Genomic DNA, 27,678 nt, shown 5'->3' with positions numbered 1-27,678 from the left:
AAGATACCAATCACTTTTATGTTATATTATTAATATTATTTACCCGTTTAAGATTATTGATTTCATTTAGAGTAATTAATCAAATATTCCCTCCCATAGCTAATAGGGAAACTTGAGGAAAAATGCGCTCAATTGCCTTTGAGTCACCAGAGAGCGCTGTCTGCTGAGTCTGAAGAGATCATGTACACAACAACAGGAGATGTGGGCATTTACTATGATGATAGCGGTGAGACCCTATAAGCTTCATACCACGCAATATTCGCCCAGGTAATATGTTTAATTATTGTTTGTGGGTGTGTAATTTAGGAAATATAAGCAATGAAATCAGCATATTTATCCTTTTTATCAGACTGTTTCTTATGTCAGCCAAATTTAATGTGTTTAGTAAGTTACTAAATAAAAAACGAATTTTGTATAACGTAGACCATAAATTAACATGTATGCAAAAAATAATTGCAGTGCTTTCCCATTGCTTTCAGGGAGGAAATATGTAAGTATTTTGATGCGTTTCTGGTACTTGACGAGTGCCAGACTTCCTGATGAGAGTATGGAGGGAGCAAGAATATTCCAGGTTGCCATTGGTGGAGAGGGAGAAAGACCAGAGACCAAGAGATTGCTGACAGCCAATTATGAGTGAGTATTGCGATGATTCTAGACACCTTCAACATTTCTCACACTATCACAGTTTATTTGCTATAGTTTAGAAAATGGTAATAAAATATGACATGAACTCAGAGTTCAACTGTGTCAGAACAAATTCATTTTGATAATGTCAGATAACTTTGATAGAAAGGTATGTAATGAATTAGGTTGAACAGCTATCAGCTGTTAAATTTAAGTACACAATTACCGGTAGATTAAAAACCAATTTAGTTCAACCAGTTACCAAGAAATGCTTAATTTTGTTCAGTCTGTGGTGTAAAAAGGTCACATTAGTAATTACAAAAAAAACTTGTTCAGGTCAAAGTGTCTGAATAATTTTTGTTCCCAAATTTGTATAAATTTTACTGAAAGTCCACTAGTAAAATTTTTTTTTTTTTTAAACAAGGTATACCTGGTGTCTGGATAATTTTTGGTTTGACTGTAGGTTCTTATATTTTTATTTGAGTTTAATTTAACTATACTTATTTAGAACAATAGAAAACTAAAATTGTAATACCTTGAGTTAGTTTCATAGAAATATCAGCATTATGTTATGACTGTAGTAAATTATAATATAAACATCAGTCTAACATGTATGTCTCTTGTTTTCCTTTTTTGGCAGATTTCACAGGGAGTTTACCCTAGGTGTGACTCCAGATTGGATCGTCACGAGAATAGAGCACTCAAAACTTCTTGACTAAGTGTGTTTAACTTGTATAGGAGAGTTTTTTTCATGCTTTTTTCATTTAATATTGCTCATCATGCCAAAACATATTGGCTGAATTCACTAATCTTCATTGGAAAAAATATAATGCTGAAATATTGTCAGCTCCAGGTACTTTCCATGGGCAATAGAAGGTTATAAATGTTGATTTGCTGTATGTTTCAGTGTGTTGCATCTCACTGATTTCACATTATTAACTACTTTAATGTTTCTAATTTATGGTTGGCTCCTCATTGATCAGTTTGGTCATTTAAAAAAGGTTTTTTTTTTCTTTGTATGATGAGCTTTGGGGTGAAGTTGACTGCACATTGTGCAAACTGTGCAACTGAACTGTAAAACTGTAAAAGAAAAATCAGGAGAAAAAAGCAATGCTTTAGTATTGAAGCCACAAAGACCACTGCCTGGATACTTTGAAAGACAGGCTCATACAGAATGATGAACTGACCAGTGAGTTCTGTAACGGTTTTATCAAAACTTCCATGCTATGAAAAACGTTTTAGTGCAAAAACATGATGTAATAAAATATCATAATTCATAAAAATATTGTACATTAAATTTTCTTTAGAATGTTATAAACGGTTAGTAATTCTAATGGAATCTACTTATTTTGTGATGTCATATACAGTACAGAAAAGAAATTTGGAACCAAATGTTATTTTCCTATCATTGTTATTTTTCTTGATGTTGTACATGCTTTTTTTTTTTTTTTTTTTCATTGAACATAAAATGCAGTACCTTTTAATGCTTAATAACATAAATATATGCTTGTGTTTCTATAAAAGTGCACACCAGACTTTCTGAAATATGCTCTGGTCAATCTCAGACACCTTCAAACTTTATTAATTATAGATCTGTAGAGAAAAAAAAGTATAGTTTTCTAATTGCAATGCTTTAAAGTTAAACGATGTAATGGCAAACCAACTAAATGAGGAGGAGGTGGGGTGCTTTTGAAAGCTTTTTGTTTTCTCCAGGGTAAGGTTATAGCCTAACCTAATGTTAGTGTAATCTGCTAACATCATAAATCCATCTTTTTAGGCAAGTAAATGGGTGTCACGTCATGAAATGTTTTTAATACGACGGAAACTGTATTTAACGTGATCGCAATTGAATAAAGACATTGTATGTTAGGCCTATTTATTGTAATGATTTCATTTTCCCGGTGATTGAAACAACGAATACATTACATAGAGAAAGCGAACAAAGAACATTATCAACTCTGAGCGTCGCGAAATGATTCACTGTTTCGAAGCACAGTGATCGGATCGCGAATCATTTGATTCAGAAGGGGTCTTCATAGTGCGTTTCACGAGTGTGGGGGGAACCCCGCGGACACCACACACTAGGAGCAAAACGGATCAATCCAGGATTTTTTTGTCCTCGTGTTTGTGGTCTCTCACATTTTTAATATCTTATAAGATTTAAAACATTATTTTAGTGTGTACCCAGCATTCAAGATGACACGACGGTCCTTGAATTTCCCCTCTTTTTACGCCTTTCTGCGTTTTAAATAGAGGAGAAGTATTCCACGATGATCCCACTGTTTTCCTGCCATCCCGCCCACTGTCAATTTTGATTGGCCAAACCCAGAACCTAATCTCCCTCTCCATTGGCTACTCCCCTGTCTGCGTCGTGACATCATGCCAGGGGCTGCGTGACTGGTCCGTAGGAGGTTTCCTATAGGTTTAAACAGGCAGTGTGGATTTACAACGAGGGAAGCGGAGACACGATTACAATGAATTTGTAAATAAAATCAAACAAATCTTGTAGACATGAGACTCGCTGTATACGCGTTTTGCGGCTTTGCTCTTGTGCTTTTGCTCGTGAGTTTGCGGGAATTATTGTTTGGTTTCGGGGAGAACCGATGCAGCATGACATACATGTTCGAGTACCCAGAATACCGAGTGAGTATCACTGCAAACACAGTCTGTATCACTGGGGATTCTTCACACGTTTGCTTTGAGATTCACAAAATGCATCATTTGTTCTAATTTGAGCAATACTACTAGCTCACAATTCACTGGCAGGCCATGCTTCAGTTCCTCATACCTGTTGTTTTGGCAAAAACAAACATTCCTTATCAGCAACATAAGTCTTTATACAATATTTCCATGGGCCAAACCTTTTTAACCCTCTGGTATCCACCACTCAGGGGTCACATTTGTGTTTTTAATATTTATATTGTAATGCATTTATAGTAGAAGACCATATTCACCTTGAAAAGTATGCATCATTTATTTTTGTCTATATAAAATATAACAAAATATTTGGAAAAATATGTTGTCATTTAGTTGCTGAAGTGTTTAAGTTAAAAATAGAGGTGTTTAAAATCCAAATAAAGTCATATGTAATACCATGGTTATAAGAGCATTGCGAGTTAGGGATGTAACGGTATGAAAATTTCTAATCACGATTATAGTGACCAAAATTATCACGGTTATCAGTATTATCACGGTATTGTTAAAATGTGCTGGAGATGTTCAAAAAGTACCGAAACATAAATCACTTCACCAAGTTTCATACTTAAAAATCAACAAACAGCAAATAAAATGACTTTTTGTTTGCATAATCACTAAAACAATAACATTACCAATGAGGTCTGGATTTTAAATGACAATTTGACTGACACCAGTTTAATAGCATGTTCAAATAAATAATGTAAATGTTCAAATAAAGCTTTGAAAAAGTTTAACATAAAGGTAGACCACACATTTCAGCCTTTAAAGAAAAGGGTTAAATTAAAATGATAATTAATAAATGATTATATGTATTTTACCTGCTCCATAAATAATTATATATAGCATATCTGAATTGTTTAAATGTACATAAGTTTGTTTTTCATCAACCGGTTAAAATTTACAGCAGGTCATGCAAATTTGGTCAATTTTTTGGCCAGACAGAAACTGCACACAGACTGAATGTAAATAAGTGTCTGTAAATCCAGTCTCTGACAGCAGGTGGCGCTTTATACGGAAAAGCTGAATTACAGCTGATTCCTGTGAACTCCGCGAACACTTCCTTTAGGTATTACATGGAGCGAAGATGAGAACAAAATGCCATCAAATCGTTTCTGAAGACAGTCCGAACCTTCAGAGGTACATTCATATAATTAATTCATTGATATATTAATTTGTATAATTCCCTTAGCACTCTTTTAAAACCTCCCAGCTTTTCCGCCCTATTTTCACTCAGAACGAAACTACTGTGCTGCTGTGCGCACGTGAGACTGTTACTGAAAACTCTGCTTTATGCCGGACAGTATTTATTTATCGCGAGTTGTTTAAATCACGGTAATCGAATACGGTTTTAATGATAATTAAAATATGAAACGGTAATACTAACCGCGGGGAATTTTATCATGATTTATCGTCAAACCGGTAATCGTTACATCCCTATTGCGAGTACATCTCAAAATAAAGGTCTGCATGCCACACAGTCAAACCTGCACTGCAGCCTGAACATGCTTTTAACGTGTTTTGTTTTCAGGAATCCTGTTCTACAACTTGATTTGCTTGTGGTCTTGCATTCTCTTTACCTGTATGTTTGCAGCGTGTGCAGCTTCCGAAGCGTGTTGCGCGCCAGTACCCATCATACGGGCTGTATCTCTATGGAGAGGGTGCATATGCTCAGGAGACCAGGGGCCTCAAGCTCGCCGGTGCTCCTGTGCTCTTCTTGCCTGGGAACGCGGGCAGCTACAAGCAAGGTGAGATGGAACAGGTTTTTCTTCATTATTTCAGTCAGCACATCTTACACATGTACATGCCATGCAAATAGCTTGGTTTTTGTTTACTTTTTCTTTAAGATGGGTTTTGACTGTTGGGTTAAAAAAAGAACCTGTTTGTTTGCTCAATCAATCTTGATTCTCCTACTGACTTTTTCCCAGTACTTATGAAACATTCAGATTGTTCATTACGAACAGAGGGTGACAGAGGTGAGATCTCACACAGAGATGTTGTTATACTCTCTCATGCAGCTCGTTCTCTGGGTTCAGTGGCGTTGAGAAAGGCTGAGAACCTGGACAGACGAATCCATATGAACGTGTTCACCATTGACTTCAACGAGGAGTTGGTGGCCCTGTATGGGGGCAGTTTGCGCAGACAGACTCAATTTCTACATGAAAGCATCAAAGCCATCTTGCGCCTTTACAAGGTCAGAGGTCAAGGGCATCTTTTTTTCCTTTTCCATCCATTTTGTACCTTTACTTACTTCCCATTTCCTTTCCATTCTTTTCTGTCCCTTTGTTAGAATTACAGATCACAAATTAGTTTTAGACTTTTGTTCATAGTATGCACACTTGTAGCACTAACAATAATGATTTAATTTATAAACAAGTATTAGTTCTGAGTTGATAGCACAAAAAATATAGGCCTGTATGTTTATATTTCTTTGAGGTTGAAATGTACTACAAAACAAATTGCACAATTTCATTCTGGAGGAATCAATTCTAATTGCATAGTCAGAGCCAGTCTGCAGATTTTGGGCAGTTGGCAGATATCACAGAACATTCTTCAATATTTCAGCACATCTTATACATGCATACATATGGGATATGAATAACTTTCCCTTCAAGGTTGGTTTTAACTTACTCCACGACTAATGAAACTTTTAGATTATTCATTGCAGATGGAGACAGAGAGATTGTGAAAGCTCATTGCAACACACAGACAATGTCGAAATCCTGTAGCTTAACGTAAGATTATTTCGTTAGCAACACCAGGGTCATGGGCTAAGAACGGATAAAATATTTACTTTGAAAGAAATATGAGTTGTAGACTCTTATGCTAAGCTAAATGCATAAATATAAATGTAAAATCACATAGTTTATGATGGGTACAGACTCTGATTTTTAGCTTCAGACTTACACATACTTTGAGCCGATTTTAGAATGCATATTATTCTTATTTGTCATGCGTCTCCTAGCAACAAGGCGCATGTTTCTGCATGTGTTGTGTTTAAACAGTGTTACAAGTCTGGTTGTGTTTGATCTTCAGCCATCTATGTTGATGTATGATGCCAGTTTTTTCTGTAAATTCACAAAGTCAACAAATGTATAATGCCTATTGTTTCAAAATCTGTTTAGAATTTAAAAGTCGTGTAGTGTTTTCCAGCCTTTTAGTCACTTAGTAATTGAACCTCATTGCTATTAGTAGGTCATCCAAATCCAAACCAATGATCTTTCTTCTACATTCCCATGGCTGCAGGACCGTCCAGACCCTCCCACAGGTGTGGTTCTGGTGGGTCATTCCATGGGTGGAGTGGTGGCTAGAGCGTTGTTCACCCTGGCACGTTTCAACCCACGCCTGGTCAGCCTCATCATCACTCAGGCCTCTCCCCACCAGGCACCTGTCCTGTCTCTGGACCCTTATATACTGGGTAGGAAAAAACCTACAGACCGACATAAATATGTACAGATGATTTGTTGGAGAGTTCTGAAGGTACACTACAGTTCAAAAGTATCTTTTTTTGTTTTGAAAGAAATTGCTATTTTTATTTCACAAGTACGCAATAAAATGATTAAATGTAACCGTAAAGAGAACTATAATGTTACTAGGGATGTTCATTTCGGTTATTTTTCTTAACCGACAAACAACGCTCGTTAACCGATTATTAACCGTTAACCAACAAGATTATTTTAAATTAGAACTGAATTAAATTTGAAAGAATAAGTGTCTGTGACCCGTTACTAACATTTTTCCATGGATTAATTTTACATGCGCAAAAAGCAGCAAACAACAGAACATGAGGATTCACATGGTCATCATAGCTATCACATCACGCACCTGCAGTGCTTTTGCGAGCAGAGGAAAAACATAAAGCTAGGCGCTATATATATATATATATATATATATATATCACACACACACACACAGTGCCCTCCATAAGTATTGGAACAGTAAAAGACAAAATTGTTCTGTTGGTTGTGGAGTCAAGACATTTACAAATATGATTAAAAGATGAATATGAGACAAAACTACAGAATGTCACATTTTATTATTAGCCGTTTCAACACATACATGTTTTACCAAATAAAAAGAACAGCACTTTTAGAGTTCATCCCACTCATTGATGTCAGCATAAGTATTGGGGCAGTTGAACATAAGGCAGATATAAAAGATTAAAAGCTATTATTTAGTTGCAGATCCCTTGCGCACAATCACAGCAGTGAGTCTGTGACCCACAGACAGATGAGGCTGTACGCTTGGGATCATTGCAGTTCCCTCTTTTTCTCCACATTTTTGCTTTCCCATCACTTAAATAAAGGTTCATCTTTGTCTCATCGGTCCATAAACACAGTTCCAAAACTCTTCTGGCTCACCTTTGTGCTTTTTTTGCAAACTCTAATCTTGCCTTTCTAATTTTGGTGCTGGTCAGAGGTTTGCATCTTGCTGTGTAGCATCTGTAATTCTGTGTCAAAGTCTCCTGAGGACAGTAGATTGTCAGAGCATCACCTCAGCTTTCTGGAAGTTGTTGGTGATTTTACAGACACGTCTTTTAGGGTTCATTTTCACAGTTTTTATGATTTGTCTGTCATCAACTACTGTTGTTTTCTCAGCCGATCAGGGAGTTGTTGGTTGCTGGTGGTTTCCAAACTCTTGATTTCTCCATGCCCTTTGTTTTTGCTAGAGCTCTATCTGACTTCCTCCTTTCTTTTAGCATCCAAATTGCTTGCTTTTCTCTCAAAGTCAGCTCCCTCATCTTCATCCTGGTTTGTGTGTGTCATCATCGAATGCAAGATTCAGAATACAGAAGTAATGGATATAACTGATACAACACATTCCCTGCTTTTAATATCTGAAGAATTAATGCAACAGGACACAGCTGATCACTTAGATCTGTGAGGCAACTGTTCCAATACTTATGCTCACATCAGATAGAGGGATGAAACTCTAAAAAGCGGCATCCTATTTTTTTAGGCTTATTTTACAAAAGCGCAAAGATTTGATTTTATTGTGAATGTACACAAATAAAAGCAAACCTTTTACAATTCCGATTATCTTCATGACTAAAAGGAGTAGTTGCTTCCTGTTAGAAGGAGAAAAAAAAATCAGTGATTGCACCAGCGCACACCAGTGAATGCTCGCACAGTTAAGCATTCTACCTTGACAATGCAGTCTGTTCATTATCATTATAAAAAACAATCAGTCAAACATATGGAAAAAAAAAAACTTCTCCGTTTAAATATGTAGTAAAATCTGTGCCGTTAAGCGTTATCACCGTTCCGCCGTGAAGTTATGCAAAACATTTTGTTTTACGTGGATATTGGAACGAGAGTGAAGTAGGCCTACATAAAAGGTAAATAATATTTTGGCAACATTGGTTTTAGTTTCGTTTTAGCCTAAATTAATTCGTTTTAGTTTGTCGTTTATAATAGCTATAGCTTCTCTACATTTTTAAGTCTTTTTCTTTTCTAAATAGTCTACTGTTAATTGAAAGAATTTGTTGTGGAGTGAGGGGAACTAAAACAGCCTATGTTTACAGTGTTTATTATAATGTTTGTAATTTGCTTCTGCCTTTTTCTGAATGAAATAATAAAAAAATAAAAAATATTTTATTTGCAGCAAACCTTTTAAAATATATTCATAAATTACTGAAAAAAGTAAATAAAATAAGTGATTTTAAACCTTTTAACTGATTTTATAAATATACAACCATGCATGTATATATTTAAAGGGGTCCTATTATGCTCTTTTTACAAAGTCTTGATTTTGTTTTGGGGGTGTACTAGAAAATGCTCTCATGCTTGGTGGTTCGAAAATCGAAAAAATATTTTTCTCATAATTTACATTATTACAATACCTTTCTCCCCAGCCTGGCACAAACAGCTCGATTAGTTCCGGGTTTGATGAAGGCCCGCGTTCCAAAAAATTGAAGGTGTTGTGATTGGTTTGCTGTCCCAGTGCGTTGTGATTGGTGAACAGCTTAGATGGCGTTTCAGTATTGCCCCGCCCCTTGCCAAAGCAGGATCAAGCAGAACCTTTGCATGCACGGATATTGCAAGACATATTAAAGTGGTAATGTTACTGTTGTTGTTTTTTTGGCTAAATCACGTTTTAGATAGGATGTCAACAACAGCTTAAAAATAACAGCTTTTACTATGTACAGATAAGTGCAATGGTAATATGTATTATGTTTGTTGTTCTTTAATTCTAACATTATAACATGAATTGCAGTGAAACTGTTATACAGTTGAATTTATTTATACCATAGTCCCACAGACGTGGACTATTTGTGGCGGCTTATATATGCAAATGAATTCTCTGCCAGCGGGTGGTGCTGAATGCTGTACACAAAGCAGCGCTTCTCTCACAAACGCTGCTTTATCAGACATTACATGCAAGATGAAATGAAAATGATATCCAAAATTTTCTGAAGACAGTCGGTTTCCTTCATAAATACAGTGATATAAAATCACCCGCAGGGTTTCGATTTTGAAACGTGCAGTGCTCAACCAAGCGTTCTCCCCACCCCCCAACCATTCGAATTTCCGTAGGTGAGATTTATTTTAATGATATTCTAATGGGCCACTTTGTGACATCACAAATACAGGAAAGCAACGCTGTAGTCCAAATGAGCCGTTCGTTGTAGTTCCTGAAAAGGGATTTTTTTTATATCTCCCTTTGGAGTGGTCTTTGAGATGTGTAACTTTGTAGATCTTTTTATGCCCAAACATACACATTACACACTGACTAAAATTCAAAAAGTGAAAAAGCATAATAAGACCCCTTTAAAAAATTTTTTTACGCTTATTAATATATATGAATATAAATATACAGGTCCTTTTCAAAAAGTTAGCATATTGTGATAAAGTTCATTATTTTCTGTAATGTACTGATAAACATTAGACTTTCATATATTTTAGATTCATTACAACACAACTGAAGTAGTTCAAGCCTTGTATTGTTTTAATATTGATGATTTTGGCATACAGCTCATGAAAACCCAAAATTCCTATCTCAAAAAATTAGCATATTTCATCCGACCAATAAAAGAAAAGTGTTTTTAATACAAAAAAAAGTCAACCTTCAAATAATTATGTTCAGTTATGCACTCAATACTTGATCGGGAATCCTTTTGCAGAAATGACTGCTTCAATGTGGCGTGGCATGGAGGCAATCAGCCTGTGGCACTGCTGAGGTGTTATGGAGGCCCAGGATGCTTCGATAGCGGCCTTAAGCTCATCCAGAGTGTTGGGTCTTGCGTCTCTCAACTTAGGGGTGTGCGATATGACGATTTTTGATCGTGGACGATAAAAATGTCTCCACGATCTGCTTTTGAAGAAATATCGTAGTATCGCGCTACCGCGCACATTGTCAAATACAGTTCTGGCGCCGCCGTCTCTATATACTGTACAACACGACATACAGCAGTAGAGTTACTCAGACAGGACACTGCACTTATTCGCGATCGCAAAAGTACATTATTTGCATACAAGCCTTGCTGGTTAAATGTTTAATTCGCGCGCTGGTCTGACGTGCGCTTGTTCTGAACCTGAAGCACGCGCACTAAAACGCCTGTCTAACAGCGCCTGATTACTCAACTAAGTTATATTTTGCGCTAATACTGTCAAAACACACAAGGTTTACATACAGACTGAGTTGGTTATCTCTAAAATGAAAGTAAATAGTTAAGAGAGAAACAGATGCGTGCCTGTATATTAGATGCGTGCAGCTCTTAAAGGGACAGGACACTAAACATGCTGTCGACTGTCATTAAAGGGATAGTTCACCCTAAAATTGAATTTCTGTCATTATTTACTCAGTGGAAAACCAAACAGTTGCTGGTCTACATTGACTTTGATAGTAGGAAAGAAAAATCCTATGGAAGTCACTGAGGACCAGCAACTGTTTGGTTTTCCACCTTCTTCAAAATAGCATTTATAAATGTTCAGCAGAAGAAAGAAACTCATTCCGGTTTAAAACAACTTTTGAGTAAATGATGATATAAAAATACAACATTATGACAGAATTGACAGACAGATGACAGAATATTAATTTGTGGGGGAACTATTCATTTAACGTTAACAAAACAACAAAACGCAAAAGAGAAAAATCACTCACTATTCTTGACTGAAAAACTTTAATACAGTTGCTTTAGGAATCAGTCTATCTAGTGTTTTATTTTTATATTTGTTCATTCAATTTCATTGAATTCTCTGCTAAATACACCTATTGTACCTGGAAATAAAGCACTGTTTGTTTTATTTGTATATTATGTGTATTTGTAATGTGTATCTTTGTTCTTATTTTTTAATAAGAAAAATAAAATAATGACAAAGATTTTTTATCTTCACCCACTTTGGCCTAAATATCTGCCATGCATCTTTGTCTTTCTAGTTTGGCTGTAATGCTCAGACAACTTGTAAAACCAAAATAGTAAAACTAACAAAGAATCGGGATAAAAATCGTGAATCGTGATATTTCTATAAAAAATCGTGATATGATATTTTTCCCATATCGCCCACCCCTATCTCAACTTTCTCTTCACAATATCCCACAGATTCTCTATGGGGTTCAGGTCAGGAGAGTTGGCAGGCCAATTGAGCACAGTAATACCATGGTCAGTAAACCATTTACCAGTGGTTTTGGCACTGTGAGCAGGTGCTAGGTCGTGCTGAAAAATGAAATCTTCATCTCCATAAAACTTTTCAGCAGATGGAAGCATGAAGTGCTCCAAAATCTCCTGATAGCTAGCTGCATTGACCCTGCCCTTGATAAAACACAGTGGACCAACACCAGCAGCTGACATGGCACCCCAGACCATCACTGACTGTGGGTACTTGACACTGGACTTCAGGCATTTTGGCATTTCCCTCTCCCCAGTCTTCCTCCAGACTCTGGCACCTTGATTTCCGAATGACATGCAAAATTTGCTTTCATCCGAAAAAACTACTTTGGACCACTGAGCAACAGTCCAGTGCTGCTTCTCTGTAGCCCAGGTCAGGCGCTTCTGCCGCTGTTTCTGGTTCAAAAGTGGCTTGACCTGGGGAATGCGGCACCTGTAGCCCATTTCCAGCACACGCCTGTACACGGTGGCTCTGGATGTTTCTACTCCAGACTCAGTCCACTGCTTCCGCAGGTCCCCCAAGGTCTGGAATCGGTCCTTCTCCACAATCTTCCTCAGGGTCCGGTCACCTCTTCTCGTTGTGCTGCGTTTTCTGCCACACTTTTTCCTTCCCACAGACTTCCCACTGAGGTGCCTTGATACAGCACTCTGGGAACAGCCTATTCGTTCAGAAATTTCTTTCTGTGTCTTACCCTCTTGCTTGAGGGTGTCAATGATGGCCTTCTGGACAGCAGTCAGGTCGGCAGTCTTACCCATGATTGCGGTTTTGAGTAATGAACCAGGCTGGGAGTTTTTAAAAGCCTCAAGAATCTTTTGCAGGTGTTTAGAGTTAATTAGTCGATTCAGATGATTAGGTTAATAGCTCGTTTAGAGAACCTTTTCATGATATGCTAATTTTTTGAGATGGGAATTTTGGGTTTTCATGAGCTGTATGCCAAAATCATCAATATTAAAACAATAAAAGGCTTGAACTAATTCAGTTGTGTTGTAATGAATCTAAAATATATGAAAGTCTAATGTTTATCAGTACATTACAGAAAATAATGAACTTTATCACAATATGCTAATTTTTTGAAAAGGACCTGTACATGTAAATATATTCTATATATACTGTATATGTGTGTGTATTTATATATACACAGTACACACAGATATATGTAAACAAAGTTTTCATTTTGGATGCGACTAATCACGATTAATTGTTTGACAGCACTAATAAGAAATCAGCATATTACAATGATTTTTGAAGACTGAAGAAAATGGCTGCTTAAAATTCAACTTTAAATTGGAAAACATTTATTTGTGAATTGTAATTTTACAATATGATTTTTTTATTTAATTGTTTTTTTTTTTTGCTCACATGCAGTTATGGTGAGCATAAGAGACTTCTTTCAAAAATGTAAAAATAAATACTGCCCCCATACTTTTATAACAATAGTTTATTCAGAAGGTATAAACTTGTGTATTTGTATATTACACTTTCTCACTTTGGTGGAGTTTTTTGATACACTAACATCTGAACTGTGTGTCTGTGGTAGGGTTTTACTCTACAGTGAGGCATCGCTGGGCCACAAATGCTGAAGACCTTCGAAATGTAACCGTTCTCTCTGTGGGTGGTGGTTACCTTGACTTCCAGGTGCGCTCTGGTTTGACAGCACTGTCCTGCCCCATCGATGACCTCAATAAGATGTCAGTAGTGGTAGGTCTACTAGCCATTAAAGTTTCAAGTTGAAATATTTAACTAAAGAGTTTTTTTCCAAGCAGAACCTGATTTGTTTTTAAAGTCCTTAGCTTGGTGTTTTGTGAATTGGTTTTAGGCGACTGCAGTTCCCCGAACCTGGGTTTCCACAGATCACATTTCCATCGTTTGGTATGTTTTTGTATCCTTGCATTGTTTAATGAAAATGGAGAGAGAATTAAACTGATGATTAATTATTTTAATGAATTTCATCCTTTATAATATGAAATCCTCTAAACTTTAAGGTGCAAGGAGCTGGTTCTGGCCACAGTCCGGGCGTTCTTCGACCTTATTGAACTTGAAACAGGGCAGGTGAGTCATGTCCTAATACAGTGTGAGTGTGTGTTTAAGGTGTTTTATTGACTCATGTTTCTCTTTAGTTCACAGAGAGTCCTGAGAAGCGAATGTCAGTGCTGAACTATCACTTCTTTAGACATCCAGTGCTGCAGCCTGAAGGAGCACAGGATGCCCCTGTCACTTTCTCAGGTCTGTGTTTGTGTGCACATGTATATTTATAGGCTTATCAGTTTTCATCACAGCTGGAAGATGATATCTGGTTTCTCCTATTCTTGCTATTTATATCCGCATCTATTCATCCATCCTTACAGCTCCTCCTGAGGTGTGGAAGGAGGTCAACACACTCCGTCTGTTCTACAGTGCCCCCAAGGTGACAATATGTTTCATCTCAGGCAAAATTATCCCAGCAGGGTTTCTCTGAACGTTGCACTAATGTAAACCATCCTCCTACTCTTGCCAGGAAGCTCAAGTCATGTACTTCCTGTTTGCTCTCTCCAGTCGAAGGAAAGCCTACAGTCATTTCCACTGCCGCAGTAGTAATATGGTGAGAGAGACCAACAGCATCACACCCAGAAACCTTTTTTCATTTAAATGTAACTTTTTGATTTAAATGTCACTAAACATTTGGTGAAATTAGGTCTGTTTAATAGCATTAATTTTAAATCTCTTTACATGGTGTCCCAGTTATGAAGTGCATTCAGATGTAATTTAATGTGAAAATTCTTATGTTTTAAAACTCGTCAAATATTTTGAAGCAAAATAATGTTTGTAAAAAATATATATATTGTATTAGTGTTAGGCAACGATTAATCTTGATTAATCACATCCATTTTTATATAATATATGTGTGTGTTATTATGTATATATAAATACACACACATGCATGTATATATTTAAGAAAAATGTTTATATATTAAATCTATATATTTATATTCATATAATTTATATGTAAATATTTTTTTTTTACATATACAGTATCTCACAGAAGTACACCCTCACATTTTTGTAACTATTTTATATCTTTTCATGTGACAACACTGAAGAAATTACACTTTGCTACAATGTAAAGTAGTGAGTGTACAGCTTGTATAATAATGTAAATTTGCTGTCCCCTCAAAATAACTCAACACACAGCCATTAATGTCTAAACCGCTGGCCATAAAAGTGAGTACACCCCTAAGTGAAAATGCCTAAATTGGGCCCAATTAGCCATTTTCTCTCCCGGGTGTCATGTGACTCGTTAGTGTTACAAGATCTCAAGTGTGAATGGGGAGCAGGTGTGTTAAATTTGGTGTTAATTGCTCTCACTCTCATATACTGGTCACTGGAAGTTCAACATGGCACCTCATGGCAAAGAACTATCTGAGGATCTGAAAAAAAGAATTGTTGCTCTACATAAAGATGGCGTAGGCTATAAAAAGATTGCCAAGACCCTCAAACTGAGCTGCAGCACGGTGGCCAAGACCATACAGCGGTTTAAGAGGACAGGTTCCACTCAGAACAAGCCTCGCCATGGTCGACCAACGAAGTTGAGTGCACATGCTCAGCATCATATCCAGAGGTTGTGTTTGGGCAATAGACGTATGAGTGCTGCCAGCATTGCTGTAGAGGTTGAAGGGGTGGGGGGTCAGCCTGTCAGTGCTCAGACCATCCACCGCATACTGCATCAAATTGGTCTGCATGGCTGTCGCCCCAGAAGGAAGCCTCTTCTAAAGATGATGCATAAGAAAAACCGCAATGCATGTCTTCAGACCTAAACCCTATTGAGCTCAAACAGAAGGTGGAGGAGTGGAAGAGGACTCCAGTGGCAACCTGTGAAGCTCTGGTGAACTCCATCCCCAAGAGGGTTAAGGCAGTGCTCGAAAATAATGGTGGCCACACAAAATAATTACACTTTGGGCCCAATTTGGACATTTTCACTTTGGGGTGTAGTCACTTTTGTGGCCAGCGGTTTAGACATTAATGGCTGTGTGTTGAGTTATTTTGAGGGGACAGCAAATTTACACTGTTATACAAGCTGTACACTCACTACTTTACATTGTAGCAAAGTGTCATTTCTTCAGTGTTATCGCATGAAAATATATAATAAAATGTGAGGGGTGTACTCACTTCTGTGAGATAATGTACATAATAAATATACACAGTACACGCACATATATTATATAAACAACTTTTTTTTGGATGCGATTAATCTTTGCCCAGCACTAATTATTATATACTAAGCAAAGTAAGTATATATTTTGCAGGAAAGTGCAGCTTTTCCATTATGCAGGATGTTGTCCAAGTTGCGATTTTCTTTGTTCCTCGTGACTTATGCTAATTGTGAATATTCTCAGCTGTTATGAAGAGCTATGTGTGTCTGTACGTGTTCAACAGGAAATGACCAGCTGGCTGTATGGCTGTACACAGATGAGTGGCTCAATGTGGTGAGTAAAATAAGCCACATAAATTCCTCTCAAAAAGAAATGATTACTACCAGGCCCATACAGAATCTTCACTCGTAAAGATAGCACATTTTCATAAGTCTGGTGCATTGCACACGTTGATCCATACCATTAATATGGACTTTTGCTTATAATGTAAATAGTATGTGTTATATGATTTGCTTTGTAAATTGCTTTCTTATCTATTTTTCCCCATTACCCAGTGTTCAGGCAGTAGATCTCTCATCTCACACAGAACTTCTTCCAGCCTATAAGGTCATTCTAGTTTATTCAGTAACACATTATATTGTGACATTAAAAATACAAATTGTTGTAAAAATGGTCTGTGTTTCTTTATAGGCTGTTACAGTGAAAATCAGCGAACTTTTGTCTGTCTCTCATCTCATTATTGACACCTCAAACCCCAGTGGAACAGAGGTTAGAAGTTAACATACAGTTCACGTTATCATGTTGGTAATGAAAACTTGCATTACAAGACAGACCGCATTAGCAGACATTTCCATTCTTAAAACATGCATTAGACGATTTGTCAAAATAATTTGCGTTGAGCTCAATGTTTTAGATGCTTTCTAAATGCTTGATCGTCTGATTGTAGTTTGTAGTGGAGTGTGAGCTGCAGAGAGAGGAGAGCTTGACTGTCTCAGTGCAGGTGCCTCATGTGCTGTCTTTTGGTGAGCCACTGAACTGCATGCTTGTTTGCATTTTACTTTCAAGGCATTTACCAGATGCTGTCATACAGAGCAGGGGTCTCATTTATAAATGCTGCGTACGCACAAAATGGGCATATAATATGCGTAAGAAATTTTCCACGCACATATCCGGATTTATAACAAATAAACTTGGCGTAAATATGTACAAACTTTTTTGGAGTGAGAAGTAATGAAGTAAATGATTTTAAACTGTGTTTTCATTTCGATATGCATTTACAATAAATATTCCACTCTCATTAAGCACTGAAATTGCAAAAAGTAATTACGCAGAAGTTAAACAAAATAAAATTTAGACATATAGTGGATGCATTTGATCACTTTTCATGTGACATCCTGTGTTTTAATGACAGCGAGGAGTTTTTTATTTTATTTGATAAGTAAGTGATCATGATGTGCACTTACTTTGATATTATGGCGGACACAGCTGGATACGGTTGTCAAACGCTCAGTCCGGTTTGAAATAGGACCAATGATAATATCTTACTGTACAGCTGCACGGACGTATTGATGTCGTGTAAAGGCATCTCCAAAACATTCTAAAAAATACCACTGTATTTGAAGGAAAATGGTAAGATTTGCACAATTCCTTTAAATACTTTCAGTAATTCGCCGAGTCAGACAATTGTATTTACACTGCAAAAAATTTTCCACTAAAAACAGATGTTCAGCTTATGGTCACCTTATCAGCAAAACAGCATAAATTTAATTGTTTAAAACAATTGAAATACTATATAACCAGTGTAAAAGAATGAGATCAACTATTTTAAACCGTTTTGTTTTTATGGATATTTTCATATTTATTATAAAACATAACAAGGATACTGGATAATTTTTAGCAATAAAAATTAATGTGTAGGCTATGGCCCAAATGGAATTACAGTCAGGATCTCATATTTCCTTAACATCTTGTACCTTTGACGGTGTTAAACACGGTGTCATGTGGATGGGAATGTGCATGGAATTGATATGCAGATGAGCTTATGCGTAGTAAAACTAGGCGTTGTAAGCTCAATAAATGGTGAATTCTGGGAGGAGTCGGGGTGGAGATGCACGTACGCACAATTTTCCTCTCACTGGGATTTATAAAGAGATTGTTGCACAGGTTCTGGCGTACAAACTGTTTTATAAATCTGAAAAAATTCACGCGTATGCAAAATCTAGCTTGTGTGCGTACGTACACTTTTAGGATGAAATGTACGGAGAGTTTTATAAATGAGACCCCAGTGCTTTTTAGTTGCCCATTTTGCTTTAATGACAGCTGTATGAGCTATGTTTACACATTGTTAACATAAAATAGGCCTGTATAGAACAATGTAATATTCTTACTCTGTCATTCTTTAAAAAAAAGAAGAAAAAAAAAAGTTTATTGTATGTGGATGCTTTAACTTGTATGAGATGGTTTGTAGGTCTGACTGGTAGTGACATCAGCATAAACTCCTCTGGGCTGCTACATACACTACAGCTGCAAGACTTTCATCAGGTGATCGCTCACAGCATTCCCTGTTCCTTCCCTTTTAACTTCAGATTCTCCATAGAATTTATTCCTCTACTTTTTCAGATATCCATTCATAGTAGGAGCTTTTGTAATGGTACAAATTCCATAACGGTCTTTAGAATAGTTCCTTAAGTTGATGTTCTATTCAGTAATCTGTTACACCCTTACCTTTAATTAAAATAAGTCATATACCAGAAAGCATAATAAAAGTGAGTGTGTTTGTAAATTGACACCCTGATGAAGGCGAGTTAGCCGCAACACGTTGGTGCACAAAAGTGTTGTTTTTAAATTCTAAAGCAATGTGAATAAAGGCTTTTATAATTTTTTCACACTACTCGAGTGTCTTGGATTTATGAGTTTTTTGATGATACGAAAGAATCCCGCATCCAAAGAGCACCGATGTATGGACTTTTTACACCCCAGAAGCACTTTTTGGCATAACTTTGAACATATGCATAGTAAAAGTGAATTTGTTTGTGTTCCTTTAGGTCTATCAAGCTTTCAGAATAACAATCACGAGTCACTGCAAAACCACTAAAGGTAACCAGTTATTCAGCTTTATCTGCCATAAATTAAGCATGGTGAATTAAAGGACTGATGCTGTACATGTTGTGTTATACAGACAGACTGCCCAGTGTGTACAGACTGAGGGTACCTTGGTTTCATGAAGACTTCTTTGATACGGCAAGGTAGAACAATTCTTGTCATTAATTAGCCAACTTTCCTCAGCTCTGGTTTTGCAGCAGAATACTAATGGTTGTTATTTATGACTTTTGTCTGTCTTTTTTTTTTTTTTTTTTTTTCCACCAAAGTATTCCTTCGGTATCTGACATCTACAGCATGCTTCACACCAGCCGCCCAGACAATGCCTCCAGTGCCCTCCTACAGCTCCACACTGCCCCCAACTGCCAATACAAGGTATTTCATCCACATTTGTTGTTTTATCAAAAGCGAACTTGTCAGTTATCGGCAACACATTTTGTATTTTGTGTTTATAGGTGTCTATTCGGACTTCGTTTCCCAAAGTGCTTGGGCAGGTGTGCTTACATTGCGGTATTTCATTGGGCCTGCTATTAACTTTCAACCCCAGGGTATTCCTCATATTCAAAAGTAATTGTTTTTCTTTAGATTCTGCGTTTCTGTGGTCCAGTTCTGCCTGTCTACTCAGCTGTAGTGCTTCTTCTGATGATCAGGGCTCAGCTGAGCTCCATCAAAAGATCTGGACATCCTGCTGGAATGCAAGAGGGCATAAGTAAATCATTACAGCTCCACAAACTGGAACTGCCCATCCTCCTGCTGCTGCTGCTGCTCAGGTGAGTGAAGCTTTTTGTTTGGGCAATGTTCAGTTTTGACAATACAAATACATTTTTTGCATGCAAATTATATAGTTATAAAATGTTTACAGTATCTATTTTTCCCTTTTTGTTCTTCCATAGGCAGAGCTGGTTTCAGGATGTCTGGTCCTCTCTGGGTCTCCCTACGGTGGATTCTCTTCCTCTAAACTCTGTGGTGGACCTATCTCAGGATCCAAAGGCCTCTGTGCAGGAATGGCCCCGTATAGTGTCCCCACTGCTCTGTGTGCTCGGTTCATCCATTGCATTCTGGGGTAGCGCAGTCCTCCGAGTGTTTGTCTGCTTCCTGTCCTTTTTTCTTGCTCCACTGCACAGGTAAAAATGTTAATAGTAAGTGATATTGTAATAGCTTTGTAGTTGGTGCTCTAAATAAATTGATGATTTTTGAAGTGTTATGTGTTATCTAAATGTAGAGGTTTTGATCCAAATCAAACATCAGACAGAAATTAACACTTGTCATTCTGTTAGTTCAATAATGTTTTTTTTTTTTTTTATCAAGGATGCATTAAATTGATCAAATTATAGCAAAGACATTTAAAATGTTACGAAAGGTTTCTATTTCAAATAAGTGCTTTTCTTCAAACTTTCTATTCATCAAAGAATAATGAAAAATGTATCACCGTTTCCACCAAACTTTTAAGTAAAGAGAGACTTTCTAAAGCCAGAGAGATTAGAAAATCCTTACTGACCATAAACATATAAAAGGAAGTGTGAAAACGCATTCAGTTCACATGCAAAAATGTTTTTTGTGGATTTAGTTTTTTTAAACATGGTCTATAAATCTTAGATGTTCATTAATAATTAAATATAAATATTAAGTCAATATTTTAACAATGCAGTACAGCATACAGTATTGTACTGTGGTTACAGGACATAACATAAAGAGCCTTCCTTGTATATAAAGTATGTACATTTTGATCTAAAGTCCTGATGACGCTAAAGAGCTCTGTGCACCAGAACGACGACCAGACACAGGAACAGTTTCTTCCCTCAGGCAATCCATCTCATGAACACTTGAACTCTTAACAATAAACACACACATACTTATTACATTTCAAATTTGCACCTAACATACCTGTACATAACGAATTGTCTGTTTTGTATATTGTGTTTGTGCTATTTGGCACATTGTCCATTTTTGTATATTTGTACATTATTTTATTTAAATTTTTTATTATCTGTGTCCTGTCCTGTTGCTGTCATTCTGCCACACTGTGGCGCTACTGTCACTAAAACAAATTCCTCGTATGTGCAAACATACCTGGCAATAAAGCTCATTCTGATTCTGATCTGATTCTGATGTTGAATTACCAAAAAGGAAAAAAGTTATATGTGTGTGTTTGCGCTTTTTTGTGACAAATGAGGACATAAATTTGTATAATGACATAGGTATTACAAGAAGGTGACTTATGAGGACATTACCCCATGTCCCCATTTTTAAAAATCCTTATAAATCATACAGAGTGAGGTTTTTTTTTTGAGAAAGTAAAAATGCGCAGTTTCCTGTGAGGGCTAAATTTAGGTGTAGGGTTGGTGTAGGGCAATAGCACATACAGTTTTACAGTATAAAAACCATTACGCCTGTGGGATGTCCCCACGTTTCACAAAAACACACATTTGTGTTTGTGCGTGTTATAACAACCACCCCAGTGCAGTTAATAGATTACATTGTTAACTTTTTGCCATAGAATCTAGTTAACGACTATGTTTCTGCAGCTCTTTTCAGAAATGTTTCCATGTCGTGTGTGACTCTGTGTTTGTCTGCAGACCTTCAGTGTCCCGGGATTGCGGCACGCTTCGTTTTAAATCTCAGATTCTCCTGATTATCTTTTTAAGTGTGCTGGGAGGCGTCACATGTGGAGCATTGGCTCTTATGGTCTCCTCTTTTCTCCACCTCTATAGGGTGAGTAATCTGTCCATACATCATCAAACCTTTTCATACCTACTCTATATAAAGTTGTGTTAGTATTGATAAGAGGTGATCCTAGAGATATGTTTTTTGTGATAATGAATGCTTGACTTATGCTTATAATGCCTACTGATGCTTATAATACAGGTGCATCTCAAAAAATTTGAATATCATGGAAAAGGTTTTTATTTTTTGTAATTTAATAAAAAAAAAAAGCAAACTTTGTTCTAGATTCATTGCACACAAACAGAATTAAAACAAAACTCTTGAAATATTTCAGATGGTGACGACGTACAGATTAGGAAAATTAAATTCAGTATCTCCAAAAATTTGAATATTTTCTCAAAGATCAATCAAAAAAAGATTTACAAAAAAAAAAGAAATGTTCAAGATCTCCAAAATAGGTTTAATTATGCACTCAATACTTGGTTGGGGCTCCTTTTGCCCAAATTACTGCTTCGATGTGGTGTGGCATGGAGGCCATCAGCCTGTGGCACTGCTGAAGCATTATTGAAGCCCAGGTTGCTTTGATAGCGGTCTTTAGCTCGTCTGTATTGTTTGTCAGATGTCATTTATCTTCTTCACAATACCCCATAGATTCTCTATGGGGTTTAGGTCAGGCGAGTTGTCTGGCCAATCAAGCACAGTAATATCATGGTCAGCAAACCAGTTAGAAGTGGTTTTGGCACTGTGGGTAGGTGCTACGTTCTGCTGCAAAATGAAATCAGCATCTCTATAAAGCTTGTCAGCAGATGGAAGCATAAAGTGCTCCCAAATCTCCTGGTAGACGGCTACATTGACTCTGGACTTGATAAAACACAATGGACCAACACCAGACGTCACGGCACCCCAAATCATCACTGACTTCGGAAACTTCACACTGGACTTCAAGCAGCTTGGGTTCTGTGCCTCTCCAGTCTTCTTCCAGACCTTGATTTCCAAATGAAATGCAAAATTGACTTTCAGCTGAAAAAAGGACATTCTTTTTCTCCTCAGCCCAGGTGAGACGCTTCCTACATTGTTTCTGGTTCAGAAGTGGCTTGGTTCTAGGAATGTGACAGCTGTAGCCCATTTCCTGAAGATGTCTGTGTGTGGTGACTCTTGATGCGCTGACTCCAGCTTCAGTCCACTCCTTGTGAAGCTCTCCCAAGTTCTTGAATCGGTTTTTCCTGACTATATTCCCAAGGCTGTGGTCATCCCTGTTGCTTGTGCACCTTTTCCTACCACACTTTTTCCTTCCAGTCAACTTTCTATGAATATTTTGATACAGCACTCTGTGAACAGCCAGCCCTTTCAGCGATGACCTTCTGTGGCTTACCCTCCTTGTGGAGGGTGTCGATGATCGTCTTCTGGACAATTTACAAATCAGTAGTCTTTCCTATAATTGTGGTCGCATGTTCTAAACTAGCCCAGGAAGTACCCAGTATTTATACTCAAAATTAATCAAACTAATCGAGCTCTTAATATTCAAATTTTTTTGAGATACTGAATTTTTTTTAATTTTCCTAAGAATTAAACCAAAATAACTCTTGAAATATTTCAATTTGTGTGCAATGAATCTAGTTAATTTAATCTAGTTAAATTAGAAAGAATAAAGACCTTTTCCATGATATTCAATATTTTTTGAGATTTTACTCTAATATTTTTCATTTCTAATTTGAATGTACGGTTTTCTTCGTAATGATTTTAATCTCTTGTGATTATTTGTCTTTGTCCAGGTTCTTAGATTACAGATGACAGAGAGGTCACTGAGCCACATGTTGAACCTGGTATGAATGTCTTGTTTTACATCACTTTTTGACTTTCTACTTGGCTTACAATACCTGTAAGTTCAAAATGTTTTGTTTTTGTTAAACCAGGCGCCCCAGAAAGTTTCAGAAAAATCAGAAAATGGTTTCCGTGCCAGTGATGGTCACAGTAAGGTTAAAGAATGTAACGGCAGCCCTTTACTGACAGAATCAGTGCTACAAGACGTCAGAGATGATCTGCAGCTCCACTTTAGTCTGTCCACACTGCTTACTCTTACCATGATGCTCAGTGTCCCTTCCCTCATCCACTGGAGGCACAATCTCAGGTAATCGTCATTAAAGTATAAATTCATCAGATTTATTTTCCTCTGCATTTCTCATGCAAGTTACTGCAAGTTACTGCAAGTTCTACAAGAGATCAAGTGCCTGAGAGTGAAGAGAAGATAATCTACATCCTCTAAAGAGTGATTTTAATTTGCACATGTTTGTGTCTTGTTCAGATATTGGGTTCATCTGGATCCTGACCCCTGCTGGCCTCACGTTGTACCCCTGCTCATCAGCTCTGTTCTGCTCATCAACTGTAACACAGCTACACTCCTGCGCAGGTTTGTGTGCATTTCTTACATATTGTTTCATGTTATTTATTTGACATAATTTCAAATAGCCATGTTCATCAGTGACACTCCTAATATGGCCATATCAAAGAGCTTTTTTCATGATGTTGCTTAATTGAAATTTAAAATCTTCATAAATATATAGTGAATATTATATTTAAATACATACAAACTGTTGTTGAAAGTTTAGGGTGGGTAAGATTTTTTTTGTTTTTTTGAGAAGTCTTTTATCCATTTATTTAATCAAAAGTACTGTAAACACAGCAATATTATGAAATATTACAATTTAACTTGTCTATTTTAAAATGTAATTTATTGCTGTGATACTCTGATTTGATGCCCAAGAAACGTTTTTATCAATATGTTGAAAACAGAATTTTTGAATTTTGAATGAATTTTTGTTGAAACTGTGATTCTCAGAAAATGGAAATATAAATATTTTATAACATTTATATTGCCTTAACTGTATATTTTGATTAATTGAATGCACCCTTGCTGAATAAAAGCATTAAAAGAATAAAAAATAAAACCAAATCTTACTGACCCTAAACGTTTGAGTAGTAGTGATGCCAAGAAGTCTGTTGTCACAAGTTCTAACAATGCTGTATGTCTGTATTTAAACTTGTATTACAGCAAACTGATGCTGAATCTGACGCTTCATCTACTGTTGCCGCTGTGTGTGGGCATGCTGGCTTTTTGTCCGCTGCACATTTACAGAGTCACTTATTTCCTGTCTGCAGCTCTGACCCTCTTGGCCTGTTCTTGCTACTTTTGACCTCCCTACAAACTTTAAATGTGAGTCTGCACTGAGATTAAAACAAGACTTGGGCTTTATATAAATTCAGACCAGATTAGACCAAAACAGCCTTAGAACCCTTTGTGTGTTCAGTGGGATCACATGGACTAGTGACATCAGTGGACCAGCACATCTGGAGTCATGTGACTTGTCGTTTGTCATCATTTGTAGCTTCTGTACAGGGTATTATGTTTGTTAATGGTGGTATGTTTGTATTCATGAGCAATACCTCTTGTTCATAAGGCTAGTTTCCCAGACACGTTAAGCCTCGGCCTGTACTAAACTAAGTCTTAGACTGTATTTAATCAGTGTGTGAGAAACTAGCCTGTACTGGTGTGTGTGTGTGTGTGTGTGTGTGTGTGTGTGTTGGGGTGTGGGAGTGTATATGTCTGATTTAGTATTAATTCGTCAACATGAATCCATAATTGATAGGGATACACTATATATTGGTATCATTTCAGTCGTCAGTGGATATTAGAGGGTTTTTAAATAATTTATTTATTAATTTATCGGTATCCGATATTTCTCCTTGTTCTCTTATTGCACATTATAATTTCGGGATGCCTAAAATTAATTTGTATAATTTCAGTTTTTAGTGATTTATTTTTAACTCCTTCTTAAAAATTGTATGTAATTTTTATATCAGCCATGTTATGGTTATTGGCTATATCATTTATCCATATCAGCCAGAATTTTAAAAATGGTGCCCTATCAATTGACCCTGTTTACTTCCTGATCTTGTGCATGGCTCATCGGTGAAAAATGAAATGGAGCATTAAGAACACATCTACATTTGCTCCAATCCAGATACATGTTCATTATTTTATTTTACACATTGATTCAGATCATTGTGGTGTGGATAGTGTCTGAAAAGTCTATAGTTTCAAAGTAAATGCATCGTAAAACCACTGGGAACGGTTTTGTTTGCTTACACTGTTATCACTTTTAAAACAAGGCGTTTCGTTTTTCTGTTTTATTGACTGAAGCCTTTGCTTCACTTGTGATTCACAGCATCAGCAATTTGTGATCACATTATAGCATTATTTAACAGTTTTGTAGTTGAAAATCTGCATAAAAATGCTTTAGCAATTAATTCCAGCCTCTGCTAGTATAATATCCAATCAAGCTTTGCAGATCTTGCAAAAAACTGGTGTATAATATACACATCTAACATGTCACAATTCGGAAGTAAAATGGGTTAGAAATGCATTTTCATGTTGACTTAAGGATGTAAAAGCAGCTTTAGGTGTTTAATCAGCTTTTCTGCAATTCACATGTCTGTGTGTGAGCGTGACCGGATCTATTTGCCTGTTCCATCTTCGATCTGTCATTTCTGCCTTAAGCCATTTAGCTTTGAATGCACATGTAATGCCTGTAGCTGCTGGAGTACCTCTGTGTTAGACTGATCACTTCTTAACACCCTTTTGCGTTAGCCGAAGCTGTAAGGCGAGTCTGAGTAGCATAACATTTCGTCTGGAGGTGTTATCTCGAGTTTTGCGAGGTACGATCGCAAAACTGGACTGACAAGCAATATGATAATTTTATATCGGTGTGCACAATTTGTGGTGTTGAAAAAACATTGGTTACATTTGTGGTTATAGCGTCTTTTATAACCTGAGACAAATTGTTAGAAACACTGCCACAGTCACAGTAGCCATGAGATTTTTTTATTATTATTATTATTGTAATATTTGTGAATACTGTCTGTGTTCCTCACACATTGCTCAGCAGCACCCATCTGATCCATCATCATTTGATCTGCTCATGACGGCTGATAGTCTGATTCAGGATCTCTTACCTGAGAGCTAAAATTATTCTTTGTCATCCTGAATCGAATGAGAGAATGGTGCCTTTCTTGTAATATGCCCCTGCTTCTCTGATACCCATTCGCAATTTAACCTTCTCTTCATTGAGGACGGATTTTTGTCAGTCAGTCCATCCAAGTAGTCTGATATTTAAATCAGACGTCGTCCTCTCACAGGATGTACTTGACCAAAAACACTCATATGGCACAAAATTGTGTCTTCTGCACTGTGAATGTACCTGAATGTGTGTGTGTGTGTGTGTGTGTTTGAATAATTTAGCAGTGAGCTTTGATGTTTGTTGTGTTTTATGCTGTTGAAATCTTGCTCTGCCTCATGCTAATTTTGAGCTGTTTTTGTGGTGAAAGTGTGAAAGGCTGCCTTTTTTCTATCAATATGATTGTGACTGATTGTTTTCATTGGTGTTCACTGTGATGTGCCACAATATTTGGAGGCCAGGATCTGATTATATGTCTCAAAGCAAGAAACTGCTAATTCAGGGCCAGATCTGTCCTGATTATGTAACAATGGAGCCAAACAGATCCAACAGCACTCTGCAGCAGTGACAGCAATGTTTGTATTGATGCTAGTAAGGCTTCTGCTGTGAAATGTAATGAAGAATTTGCTCATTTTGTTTAATAGAGACTGTTGTTATGTGGTTAATAGCTCTGCTGTAGCAGCTAAATATTAATAGTAAAGACCCTAGAGGAATGTGGTTTTATAAATACACTACCATTTGAAAGTTTGGAGTCGGTAAGATGTGATCTTTTACATTTTAAAAGGTGACAAAATTCAGTTTAAAATAAATGCTGTTGTTTTGAACTTTATAGTGATCAATAAATTCTGG

The 27,678-nt window shown here is 36.8% G+C and overlaps 1 protein-coding gene and 1 pseudogene across 2 annotated transcripts in view; both read left to right on the top strand.

The window, feature by feature from the left end:
* The window catches only part of LOC306877214 (m-AAA protease-interacting protein 1, mitochondrial-like), a 4,288-nt pseudogene extending 1,199 nt beyond the window's left edge, over window positions 1–3,089 (top strand). Inside the window, exons 4-6 of the transcript XR_013785851.1 lie at window positions 100–226; window positions 480–633; window positions 1,265–3,089. The product of XR_013785851.1 is annotated as a m-AAA protease-interacting protein 1, mitochondrial-like (transcript). The remainder of the gene's footprint in view (window positions 1–99; window positions 227–479; window positions 634–1,264) is intronic.
* On the top strand, window positions 3,035–27,678 carry pgap1 (post-GPI attachment to proteins inositol deacylase 1). The gene is made up of 26 exons (XM_079428835.1): window positions 3,035–3,267; window positions 4,913–5,066; window positions 5,337–5,512; window positions 6,565–6,736; window positions 13,465–13,625; window positions 13,744–13,796; window positions 13,910–13,976; window positions 14,045–14,150; window positions 14,273–14,331; window positions 14,422–14,505; window positions 16,338–16,387; window positions 16,609–16,660; window positions 16,745–16,822; window positions 17,001–17,076; window positions 18,522–18,595; window positions 19,099–19,150; window positions 19,233–19,299; window positions 19,423–19,528; window positions 19,609–19,647; window positions 19,739–19,923; window positions 20,047–20,277; window positions 21,730–21,865; window positions 23,590–23,640; window positions 23,731–23,945; window positions 24,120–24,224; window positions 24,867–27,678. The coding sequence occupies exons 1-26, from the start codon at window positions 3,136–3,138 to the stop codon at window positions 25,006–25,008; spliced, it is 2,823 nt and encodes a 940-aa protein (XP_079284961.1). The 5' UTR covers window positions 3,035–3,135; the 3' UTR covers window positions 25,009–27,678.

The sequence above is a fragment of the Barbus barbus genome (assembly GCF_936440315.1).
Source record: "Barbus barbus genome assembly, chromosome: 11".
Classification (NCBI taxonomy): Eukaryota; Metazoa; Chordata; class Actinopteri; order Cypriniformes; family Cyprinidae; genus Barbus; species Barbus barbus.
Note: the sequence above shows the minus strand (reverse complement) of the source record. Positions and strands in the feature narration are given on the sequence as shown.